The sequence below is a fragment of the Physeter macrocephalus genome, chromosome 5 (genome assembly GCF_002837175.3).
Source record: "Physeter macrocephalus isolate SW-GA chromosome 5, ASM283717v5, whole genome shotgun sequence".
In the NCBI taxonomy this organism is placed as follows: Eukaryota; Metazoa; Chordata; class Mammalia; order Artiodactyla; family Physeteridae; genus Physeter; species Physeter macrocephalus.
Genome location: NC_041218.1, coordinates 53591856 through 53605265, shown reverse-complemented (window position 1 = coordinate 53605265; position 13410 = coordinate 53591856). Strand labels below are relative to the sequence as shown.

The 13410-nt window shown below is 35.0% G+C and overlaps 1 protein-coding gene across 5 annotated transcripts in view; it reads right to left on the bottom strand.

The window, feature by feature from the left end:
• ADAM22 (ADAM metallopeptidase domain 22) overlaps window positions 1-13410 on the bottom strand; it is a 234566-nt gene that overhangs the window by 25550 nt on the left and 195606 nt on the right. For all 5 annotated transcript variants that reach the window (XM_055084959.1, XM_055084958.1, XM_055084956.1 and 2 more), the window contains exons 23-26: window positions 11877-12045; window positions 8790-8904; window positions 6297-6387; window positions 2742-2759 (exon numbers count right to left, since the gene is read on the bottom strand). In XM_055084959.1, the coding sequence (XP_054940934.1) occupies window positions 2742-2759; window positions 6297-6387; window positions 8790-8904; window positions 11877-12045 (393 nt within the window). The remainder of the gene's footprint in view (window positions 1-2741; window positions 2760-6296; window positions 6388-8789; window positions 8905-11876; window positions 12046-13410) is intronic.

The window sequence follows — 13410 nt, the reverse complement described above, 5'->3', positions numbered from 1 at the left end:
TCCTTCTCATCTTTTTGCCACACATGAAATTAAACCTACCACACATTCCTTCAATATAAAGAAAACCTTGAGGACACATTCTCTGGAGGGAAAATTTACCAGGTTATCAGGTTTCTTCACAGAATTACTTGCCTGACGTTTCCAGTAATTTGAAAGTTATGTTCAATTTGGCATTTCTGAGCCACTGTATCATCAATAAGAATCTGAGAAGTAGCTACATACTTAATATGCATTGAGTGTCAAAGCAAACCCATATGTTCACCAATGCTTTCATACCAGCAAGTGCAGGCCTTACTCATGTCAGGAATGCTGCTTTCCTCTTTGAGGACAGCCATACCTACCTACCTCTTTCATTTGAAGATTAGAGAAATGCAAAGCCTTCAGAGACCACACATTAATAACTTTCCTTACTAGAATGCTTCACAGATTACAAAGAACTTTTGTCTGTTTTTAGAGTTGAGGAAAGTTTAAGTGGTTTCCCAAGACCACATACTAGCAAGTGGATCTCTGATTCCTTTTCAATTGGTCCTCCCACCATGGAACCTCAGAGGAAAACTTAATTTAACTCAAAACTCAAAATTCTTATTTCTACTCCCTAGCACCCTTTGGAATTAGGCACATCTTTATTGGAATATCTTCAGATATTTTCACAAGATTGTAAATTTCCTAATGCATGCTTTGGTCCATTGGCCTTACCACCTTCTCTATAACCACTAACATATATTCTAAAAAAGGACAATCATTCAGAAGATATTTATACACTCACAACTTCCTGATCTAAAGTCCCTTTCTTGCTGTTTCTCCATTTTAAGAATTATTATACAACCATAAGATTGATTAGCTATGGACAAGGGCAAAAATAAACAAATAAAGGTTGTGCTGAAACATAGCAAAATATAAAAAATTATATCTGCTGAAATGTGACAACTCTCAAAATATGCACTAGATTCCAAAAGAGTAGCCAGACTGATGAAATGGTGACTCAGTAATACCAGGAGGCATGAAATTACATCAGGCACAAAAGAGATTTCTAGCATAAAATTTTTCTTAACTGTACCTATGCATATATTTAGTTAGAATAGGAAATTGGTGTGCAGGTTTACATATTTATCATTTTTTGTAGTGTGGGCAATTACTTTATTCTGGAGAATATCCTTGGTGAGAACACATCTTAGAGCACCATAACAGCTTTGCTTATGTTACATATTTGTGACACTGTGCTTTCCTTTTTATATAGTCAGCAATATTAAATTACATTATAGCCTTAATTCCTATGGAAATGGAGCTAAATCATCAGTTTTTGATCTTGGTATTCTAATTTTATTTTTCACTGAAGAAAGCCACCAAACTTACATTTCTGATATGGCTGATCAACTTCTACCCAACAGAAAGCATAAATAGCTCCAGCTCTTCTCCAGTGTTTCTGGACACAAGAGTTTAAAACAGTTCACAAAGATGTCTAGTTTTTTTGTGGTTTTTTAAAATTCAATTAATTTTCTTTCAATTTTACTTTCTCCATTAATGGTAGAAGTCAGTTACTCCAGGGCAAGGTCAATATTTTCTAATATCTATGGCTAACTGACCAGGATCTCAATGGGTACACTGTAGGTACCCCTTACGGATAAAACCTTACAGGGATTTTAAATTACAACACAGAAAGAAATAGAACAAGTTTAAAATTATAGTTTCTGAAAAAAAATGAAAGCTATGGCTGGGTCCTGAAAAAGTGTCACCATGTTTTTTATGTCTTATTCCTAATGTGCCTCAGGCATTTAATGGAACAGTTGGAAAAGGTAAGTAAGTTAGGAACCTGCAATAGGTATCCTGAGTACAAAGCTAGTACTATATGACATGGTCTAGATTATCAATTTCCAGAATATTTTAATTTTTTATATCAATAGCTAATAGTAGTCATAATTTTTTAAATGTAAAAAGTGAAGGATGTACCCCAATATGGGCTAATTTAGATTTAGAAAAAATAGGCAAGTCTTACAGGACTACATGAATGCTTTGTATCTCTTTTTACACTGCTGGTAAAACACAGATTTTAAGGTTATGATGAATGGAGTGCCTGACTTTAGGGGCTTTTTTATTAAAAAAAAAAAAGTGCACTAGGCAATCAGAGATTCTAACTATGCAAATTATTTCTTTCACTACCTGTGCAATTACCTAATCCATACAAAAAAATATTTTCTTATGCAGCGATAAAACAGACTCTTCAAATGCCAAGACATTCTCCTGACCACAGCACTGTGCCCGTATAAATTTATCATTTATGAATGAAAGTTACTAATATAACAACAGTAACAAAAAATAAGTTCCCTCAGAAAGTGTTAGGTAATAAGGGTGTTATAAACATGAACAAAAGCCAATCAACCAATGTAAACAAAGGTGACACCTTAAAATAAAGGAATTTTGTTTTAGGTAGAAAAAAAAATATCAACTCCAAATATATATTACTATAAAAGTAACACAAATAAGAACTATTAATTATAGTATTGTTGGATGACAGAATCATTAAAACTAAATAATGACAGATCTATTTTAAATTAATACATTCCACAGCAACATTACTAAAATTATCATTTCAAGGTCATGAAAAATCAAGATTAGTTTATGACCACTACAGCATAAAAACAAAGTGAACTTGATTTACAACTGTATGTATGAATTCCAAAGATGCTACAGGATTTAAACCTTTCAGTTTTCAGTTCTACGTTCAGATTATTCTCATCACATACCTCTGTTCTCGATAGTTTCTTTTTATGGACAAGAAGAGAGAGAGAGAGAGAGAGAGAGAATTAGTTACCTACAAAAGTACATTAAGAGAGACCAGTAAACATAAGAGCTCTAGCATTCGTTGAAAGGTCTCCACTAGAATTTCTAATTGCAGAATTAAAATGGGGAATAAAAACACAGTCTCCCTCTCTCACACACACACATACACACACACACACACACACACACACACAAATTTCACTTCATCTTTCAAGGAAGTGACACCAAAGGGTTAGTGACAATATCTTCAAGTAACCATTGTTTAAAAGCATAAAGCTTCAGTTATTAAAAAGTAATTGTTTCCTCAATGTCAATTGTATATTAAACATTTAGCAATGTCCTAAAGTCAACCCTATTTCAAATACAGGTTTTCAGACATGTATATTGATTTAAATAAGGAAATTAGTCAAGTTACTTATATATATTAACTATGTTTTCATACAAATAAAAATTATAATCATTCTTTTTGGAATACGTACCCCAAACCAAGCTCTTCCTAAGAATTTCAAATAGGAAAACATAACTGGACACAAGAACATTTTGTGTATGATAAATTAGTTATCATAACAGCTAAACAGGTAATTAATTTATCATACACAAGAATAATAATAGAATTCACAGCTGTTATGGACCTCCCAAGTCATCACTACTTATTCACTGAAGCTTCACTGAAAGCTATATTGGAAACACTTTGTTCAAAGTCTCTGTTTTTTATTTGGCCATCTCCTAAAATAAAATTGCATTAGTTTCAGAATAAACCATTCTGAAACAAAAATGTGTTCTAGAGAGTGTGGTAGTGAGGTGCCAATGATTTTTAACTTTTAAATCAAAAACGTCCATTTAAAACTTTCTATCATGACCTAATTAGGTGTTAATATTTTGAAGACGTGTTGGAAGGTCAAGCAACTGAGCAGTAGGTTCCTTCCTCCAAGATCAAGGCTAATGTTTCCATGTGGATTTCGTTTGTAGCACTTTCACCTGCCAATCTATTCCATGCACTGTCTATATCATTTAATAATGAGTTTATGAGAGTAAAAGTACCAGTTTGATACTTAATATTTTTCATTCCTGAAACCATAAGATAGAAGAGGAAAATAAGCCAAAATCTTTCTATTCAACATGTTTTACTTTTTATTCTCTCTATCTGATTACCTGAGCGGTCCACCAGTTCCAAATGAGTATTCCTCATTTCCTATTCCTGCCATTCCCCCAAGGCTTGGAGAAGGGGTAGAAAGTTTAATTGGAAGGATTAATGAAAAAATGAGTTCTCAGGTCCTAAATTCATTTTGGAATTTGAAATAGAATATGTGAAACAGCATATTCATGAATTTAATTCCTGTATTAAAATTTCTACATCCTTATTCTATTTTTACACATATTCTGAATAAATTTAGTAACATTAAAACTTTCATCAGTCAGGTTCAAATTATTTATGAAGAGAATACTGTGGTATGAACAAGATTTGTCTTTTTCCTTAATAATCTGTAAAGTACATACATTCAGAAATGAAAAAAGTGAAACCACTTAAATTGCATAAAACTAAGAAATGATATACAGAAAGAAGTACTTTTCATTCTAATCATTAAAACAAACAGACACAGGTAATTTCATTAGCAGTAGGAGTAGATGTTTAGGTTTCATATTTCTGAAAGGGTAATCTTTTCCAAAATTGTAAACATGAAATATCAATTTGCATCAGTAGGTGGCAGAAAAATCACACACCACAGAACTAACAATTTTGCTTTCCCTCTCACATGACCAAATGAAACCTCTGAACTACTTCAAAACAGCAAGGTTGTGATGGCAATTACTACATAAGTCTTGCATCAGGGGAGTCAAGGAAATAGTGTGACTCCAAGATGGGGCTAATTCACCTGAGGTGTGAGAAGAGCTCAAACAATATATATACAGAAAAGCCTTTCTTTCAGACATGTAATTTTATACTCCAAATGCTATGCTGAAATCAGCCTGTGCAAATGTAAGTATGCAATGTGCCTAACGAACTGCACATTAAACATGCACATAGGTACTGAGTATCTATGAGCTGGTACAGAGCTAGGTACCCATTTAATTAGGGCAAAGCATTACCACTATGCTGTGCTCTCCTTCACTATGCTATGCCACGTTAACTACATTACGCTAAACTTTACCCTGCTGTCTGTGCTGTTCGTTAATACAACCTTGCACAAATGTCTTTCTGCATTGTAATAACATACAGAGTTTATCCTGGCAGTCAACTAATTGCCCTCTCCTTTCAGCCAAAGAAACTTGCAGGGTTTTGATCTCACAACAAGCAAGAGCCATAAACACTTTTAAGGAGGTTTCTTTTAATTCAGTTGGCTTAAATCCATGTCAGGGAATGATAATAATAATAACAACAACAGCAACAAATGATTATATAATGCCTAGTCTATTGAAAGGCTTGGGGTAATTTTAAAGTCTAAAAAAGTCTAATTCCCAAATCTTTTAGTAAGCCAAATTTGATCTATGAATTTAAAAAAAAACCTATAAAATGGGCTAATACGCAGAAAGTCTAGCAAAATTTGCAGGACTTCTTTCCAAACAGAGAAACACCCCAAGCCTGGGGACCTGATACAACATTTCAGACATGAGTAGGACTATGATTTTAACTTGAAATATTTAAAAAACTTAAGGTTCGTCACATTTAAGTTTTACTTTATTAAACACAAATAAGTTATTTGAATACTAAGGAAATTTTTCACATCATAAGATTGAAGTACTTAAAAAGGGAAATGAACATATTAAGTATACAAATTAGTTTGGAATGTGTGAAGTCATTTACTTAGCTAAATGCCTAGCTAAGGGGATCCAATATTCAAAAGTTATAAAATGTGTAACTTTTTCAAGTTTATAAATAGAACCAAAAAATTGTAAGTTGAACTTTGAAGCTTAAGAATTAGGTTTCTAAAAGTTGTAACTTATAGTTGAATTTCAATGTTAACAAATTACATCTCTGAAGAGTTTTTCCTTCACACAAAAACACCCACATATGTAACAAATAACAATGCCTCCTTTATACTAGTTATGGAGAGGTTTTGCTCTTCGCAGGATGCATGGCCACAGTGAAAGCACTCAGGAGCAGATCCTGCTGTTCTTGTTGATATGACCTTTGTTATTAAAGCGCTATGCTCTCTAATTCACTATCTTGCCTAGATTTGGGGGAATGGGTTTAAGTCAAGAGAACCTGCATCACTAAAGAGCAAACCAACACTGCCTTTGTATGAGACACGATTTAGATTGATTTTACTTCATGCAATGGTTTGAAGAAATACTCAGTATTTTTCGAATAGAAGGGAGTTATCTCAAAATCTAAAAAATGATAAATTATTATTACCTCTAATCATGCCAAGAATAATCATTGATTGAATATTGAGCCAGACTTATTTTCACTGCAGGTATATTTATCCAATGATACAAAATTTTCTAGATGTTTAATTCGTTTAGATAAATATTTTAAAGTAGAGTTTGACAGTAACATACTGAGCCATTTCACTTACTTATAGCCCCATGCAGTTATTCCTAATATGAGGGCCAGCACTAAAATGGTGCCAGCAATTATGCCTATTATAATATTGGTACCAGCAACACCTGGGGGGAAAAAAGAAACAATGAAGATCAGTGTATATAATTGAAATTTTGATATAAAATTCTTTCACAAACTTTATTCTTCAGATCTGTAATCATCACACTATAACATTATTTGTTTTAAAAAGTGGGTATTTTTTTCTTTATACAGTTTTAATTTTAGAGAACTTTTTTTTCTAATTTTATTTATTTATTCAGATATAATTGACACATAACTTATATTACTTTCAGATGTATGACAATGATCTGATATTCGTATATACCTTGAAATTAAAAGTAGGTATTTTTCAAAGGAAGAAAAATCGACCATAACTTAGCAATCCATATCAATTGTTTTTTTAAAATAAATAGTTATTTCTGTATGTTCCCTGTTAATTCTTGTCCAAGTGCATTTTGCACAGTTTTATTTTCCATGTATTTTTCTGGAAAATATAATAAGGTCATTGAACTAAAAGAAAGAAGAGTAAAGTTAAGGGGAAGAAAGGAGGGGTGATACTACTGTATCACCATATAGCATAGCATCCTCTGGGGAGGAATATTTAGAAATCCATGTTCTTTTTGACCCTGACCTCTTTCTCAGAAATTCTAGAAATGTTATTGTTCCTATCACTCCATTTTGACAACCAGTGTAAGGTCCTTATTTTGTGTGATATTTTGTCTACGTAAATATAAGCTTCTAAAGGGGGAAAACATGCCTACAGATGAACAGAATCAGTGCTCAGGTGGTGTAGATGATAGAAGACTGTAGTTCCCAGTCTTGACAGTAATGGCTGTGACATCCTAGAGAAGGAAAAACCAAAGGTAAGATAGAGTCTGGTGAGCTGGAGGTTGGTGCTGGTGAGGTGTGAGAGTGAGGCTACACCAGACTGACAAGAAGCCAGGGCAGGGCTGGAGCTCAGGACTAGGCAATGGCACTGTTGTGTCTGGCAGCATCCACTGTCAGGCAGGCTGCGTTGCAATCCTTAAGGGATCACAGCAGTGAGAGTGGCCCAGTGAGTCAAAGGCCTGGACAACAAGTGCAAGTGAGAGCCCAAGAGCAGAAAAGGCCTGGCTCTGATACCAGGAGACCGGTTTTGCTGATAATGACTTATACTCCATGTTAAATTGCAGGGATCTCACCCAGAGCAGCTCAGCTATCTCCTTGTCTGCTGCACTCCTGAGGAGTCCTTCTGGACATCAAAGGTCAGTAATCATGGGTGACTGGAGCAGATTCCAATTCCCCATGACAGAAATGGCAGCCTCTCTATCTCGGAGCCCTCAGTAGTCACGGGGGATAGCATGGCTCGGGCATCTAGGAGACTGGCCAACTCCACTCTGTGCAGGTCTTCTGTGGGATGGGTGGGTACAGATGCACCCCAGGACATTGGGATTTTCCTACTCTAAGACCTAGCTTATCTGTCTACCCTTCCTTTCCTTCCAGGGATTTAACAGGGATCAATAAACCTGAATGCTAGTCCTGATTACTTCTAAGCAATGGTATGACTTTTGACGAGTTACTTAAATCCACGGACGTGAATAGCTTCATCTCTGTATTAACTGCTGGAACCACACTACTATTGCTAAGACTGAGGATGCCGAAACCCTAATCATTCTGTGAGTTTCATTATTAAAGTCACATTGGCTAAGATGTTTAACCTGTATGGATGATTAGAATGAAAATAATCATTTTCTCATTCTTTGGAGGCGAATGGACATCAGGATTTCAGCATTATTTTATGCAGAAGAACACTCAATAACGAAATGATAAAAGTAGTTTAAAAGGGGACATTCATCTCCAAGGTATCTCTGTGCATTTAATTTCTACTTCTCCATTTGGGCCACTCTAGCTTTTAGAACTGCACTCGCTGTTTGTTATACATGTCGAACCCCTTCCAGGCACTTTGGCCAAGGTTATTACTTCTAGAATTACCTACAGTTCAGGCTACAGAACTGGAGTTGAATATAGATGAGGTTCTTTAAGAAAGAATATTCAAGTCAACAAAATATTTTAAAATCAATTCCAATTTTTCCTCATTTATTCAGTCCCAATATATAAACATATAAAATATATAAAATATAAAATCAGACACTTTAAGAATTTTGACTACTTTCTTCATTTAAAAGAAATGGTAGGGTTTGTTGCCAGCACCAAATGAGTACAATACTTGGAAAATCTCCACCTGATATACGACAAGATCCAGCTAAATCAGTAGACTAAGTTATATTCAATATTTCATATCACTACAAGTTAATGGAAACAATCAGTTTCATAGTATGGGCCCCAAGTGTATATTGTAATTCATTATTATGTGGATTTAACTTATATTTGAGTTATATAAAAATAATCGAAATGAAACTTTCAGAAGGGCAGTTTTCTCCTTCCTTGTGCATAAAGACAACATAATGGGACCAAATTAAGTACCTACCATTGCCAGACAGAGTAATGCCAGCCTTTGCATCATCATTGTAAGGGAAGTAAGTGCTGCAGTCCTCACCTACCCAGTGTCTGTTACACACACACTTCAGCTCATTACTGCAAACCTGAAATCCAAAATCAATCTAGAGTCAATGCCAAGTCTCTGGTGCAGAGGCATGAAAAATAAACATTAATTGCTAATTATTATATGCCTAGAATTTGATGGGCCTGAAAATTTATTGGTACTTTCTTCCTACTACTACTTTATATCTTACTCAAGTACTTAAAAAAATATTTTCTAGAGATCAACAGCTGACCCAGAGGGAACAGTGAATTTTAACAGAGGAATGAAACAAAAATCAATGAAATGATTGGTTTGAATTTCATTAACTCAAATTTTATGAGGGAGATTTTAAAAACTAAGCAGAATTATAATCATTTGCCAATTATCCAATACAAAGGTTTCTTTCTTCTTCTTCTTCTTTTCAAAAAATAAATTTATTTATTTATTTATCTTTGGCTGCATTGGGTCTTCGTTGCTGTGCGCGGGCTTTCTCTAGTTGCAGCGAGCGGGGGCTGCTCCTTGTTGCGGCGTGCAGGCGTCTCATTGCGGTGGCTTCTCTTGTTGCAGAGCACAGGCTCTAGGCACACGGGCTTCAGTAGTTGCAGCGTGTGGGCTCAGCAGTTGTGGTGCATGGGCTTAGTTGCTCCACGGCATGTGGGACTTTCCTGGACCAGAGCTTGAACCTGTGTCCCCTGCACCGGCAGGCATATTCTTAATCACTGCGCCACCAGGGAAGTCCCTAAAGTTTTCTTTCTTCTAAAGAAAGGATCTTTATACCAAAATTTTATTCATCTTTTAGGAAGCAGATGAGATAAAGAGAAATCTGACAAAGAAGAGGGGAGGCCTGAGGCTTTGCAGGGGTCTGAGAAGAAAGCTTCACAAAACCGTAACCTGGGCACCTCAACCCAAGCTGCAGAGATTAGCTACCTCAGGGTCATGGAAACTGAGAATTCCCTCAAACAGAGCCTAGGAAAAAAATTCACATAAAATGGCACCAAATTTTTAAAAATTATCAGACAATAATGTCTTCATTTATATATCCAGGAAACAGAATCTATACCTAAGATCCTATGATTCAAAGCAACTTTGAAAGGAGTGGGAAGTAGGAGAGAATTCAGTTAGGGTTAAGATCAGAGAAGTGCTTCAGGAGACAGATTTTGACTGGATACGTTTGTCTTTTGTCTGCTTGAATTTGCCAGAAGACAACATACATGCAGATCTAAATGTAACTATAAAATGTGATTAACAAAGGGCAGATTTCAAATTAATTCAGATTAGCAAATTTCTGCAGATTAACAAACATGCAGGAAGAAAAAAAAAAGGCCTGGGTTTGAGACCCCACTTCACCAGTATCTTTTCAACAGACCATAACCAGGCCAACTGGTTTTTCCAAGTATGTTTCCATATCATACAACAGCACCAGTGACATAGTGACAAGAACAGTGATACCGATGTACGATGATCATAATAAACCCAGTCATAGCTAACGTTATTGAACACTCACTATGTCACAGGGATTGTTTTAAGTATTGTGTATAAGTTACAGGTGTTAATTCATTGATTCTTCACAACAATCCTGTAAACTAGGCAATATTATTATTCCCATTTTACAGAGGAAGAAAGTGAGTCACAGAGAGGCTAAGTAGTTTGCCCAATCCCACCCAGTTAGTAAGGAGCAGAGCTGGGATTCAAACTCAGACTGATTCCAAGCCCATCTTAACCTCCATGATGTATACTATATAGAGAATATCTACTGTATTTCTCATTTTAATTTCTGTCACATATACAGAGTTATATTAAAAATACATAGAATATAACCTTTATAATACTTATGCATAATTATTAAAAATTACTGGATGCTATTTGCCACCTGATTTACTCATGTCTATCACTCATTTACTCATTCCTTAAACAAATAGTTAATTAACACAACTGTGTTTCACACTCAGGACTTCTAGATGAATAAGATACAGTTATTCATTAGCATAATGATCAAGAAAGAATTCCATTATTCTTTTCTCCCATCCCCCCAAAAAGCATCTCTCCCTAGCATCCTCTTAATTATTAAGGAAAGAAGACTTAGCAGATCTCTTTATAGGGGCAGAACTACTTACTATATGTCTTCCCTATTCTCCTGTGCCATCAGAATCCCTATCCTTTGGCAAAAAGTAACAATTACTAATACCTCCCTAAGGAAATTCTTGGCATATCCCTTAGGGATATACATGGAATGACCAGGATTGAAGGCTTACAATTCCAGGACAGGGGTCCTTTACCTCAACTGGATAGTATAACCAGTTTAAGCAAAGAATCCAGAAGGAAAATAAAAAGAAAATCATAGCACATGCCAAAAGAAAAAGAACCAAGAAGTTTTCGTTAGTGTACGAATTCCTAACTGAAAATGTCAAAACTGGAATCACTAATAGAGCATGTTTATTTAACCTATAAACTTACTTAGATAGGACCTACATTATCAGATATATGACTTAAAGTATAGAATTTGGTCTTTTAAATACCACCATTCTTTCCATTTACTTCTGAAAAACATTTCCTTAATTATTCTGCTTCTATTTCTAGAAGTTATCCTCAGCTGGTACCTACTGTTGTGGCCAAGGCAGTTATTTATGGTCTGTTCTAACCAGTCAGTGCCTGGATCATACCAGTTGTTAAATATTGTGGCCATTGCCCCTGCTTTGCACTCCCTTTTTTATCCCATTATAGTTTGTTAAAATTTGTCTCCTAAGTCACTTGTAGAAAACTAGCATTATATTAAAGATCAATTTAACCTACTAGGAGAGGAAGATGGGAGAATTTGGTTAGGAACATTAAATTTTTTCTTATTCCCAGGCTTTCACAGATTACACGGCAGAAATATTCAAATGACTATGACCACATGCCGGTTTACATACCAGCTAGAGAAACATGGATAAGCATGTTTTCGATTATTACAGAAATAAGCAGTTTAGGGTCTTGTCTGTTTCTGTGATATAAAAGGACTGAATAGTTTCCCATGGTGAGGTACTGAATACTTACTCCATTTCCTGAGCAAACAGTGCCTTCTTTAGTGCTTAAACAAGTACTAAAGTTGAAGGAAGCCACAGGAAGACACCTGTGTTCTAAGCACATCATTTGGGGACCACAAGGTGTCCCATCTTCCACATAGCCAAGGTCTACATCTTCGTCAAGCTTAACATGCCCACCACTAAAAATAAATTGAGAGCAAAAAGAAAATGGGATTCCGTGAATTCACATTCATCTTGAGAACATGCTTAAAAACTTAAAAGTAGGCAATATCACTTTCTCTATTTTCTCTTTATTATCTAATAAAAAACAGTAGCATAAACATTTTCAACCTTTAAATGGAGACAGCAATTGAATCTTTTGATCTAATTCCTTTCAGAGATATTGATATATCTTAAGATTTAAACATAATTATTATAACAAGGGCCTGAATTGAAATGGCTTTATCATTTTGCCTTGGCTATCATGTACAAGTCAAGTAAGCCATTATTACTAGCATTTGACTTCATAAATAAGTAGGTTTCAAGATGTCAAATATATTTCAAACAAGGATGAGAATTTTTGGTTTGGGTTTACATTTCCCAAAAAAGATTGTTCTATTAGCAAATTACAGCTGACTTTTGAACAACGTGGGGGTTCAGGGTGCCACCCCTCCCCGCAGTCGGAAATCTAAGTTCCACGTCCACAGATTCAACCAATGGGGAGTTGTGTAGTGCTGTAGCACATATTTATTGGAAAAAATCCATGTAAAAGTGGACCCTCATAGTTCAAACCAGTGCTGTTCAAGGATCAACTGTATATTTGAGAAGACTATACTACTGCAACAGCTATTTAAAATAGCAAGCCCACATATTATGCAGGAATAAAAAATAAACAGGATAAAAATAAATAAGTTAAATAAACAGGATGGGAACTGAAAACGTATGTTCATAATCAATTTATGCATATGGTACCATGTCAGTGCTACTATAAAAATCTCCATTCTTTTTGTTTATTTTTACCAAAATTATGCATGCACATAGTTTTAAGAGACAAATTGGGTTTTAAAATGCAATAAAGCGATCCACTGCCCCCTACTGCTCCGTATATCCCTCCCTGAAGGAAACCAGTTTCCACTCTTAATTGACTCATTTGTTTTTTATGTACATATCTTTAAATAATGAGTTTGTATCACTATTTTTAATTTTTCCATTTTAAGTATTATCAATTGACTTCCCTCTATGGAATTTGAGAATTCATCTCTCCCCTACCTTCCATCACATATTTTGTTGATTGAAAGTTAAATCAATAACAAATTGTGCATTATTATGATTATGTAATTGCTATTTAGTTGCATGATATAGTACGCCATAATTAAACCCCTTTCTTTTCCTTGTACAACTTTTTGCTTTCCCTCAGATTAGCAAGTCTCTTATTTGTTCGTTGAAGTATCACTACCTCAAAATTAGTCCAATTCTGCTGTCAAAATCTCCACTTAAGATGTGCCTGAACATCAGTTCACCTTCCTGAAATAATCTCTCCTGGAGTTTCTACCTGAAGTTTCCTC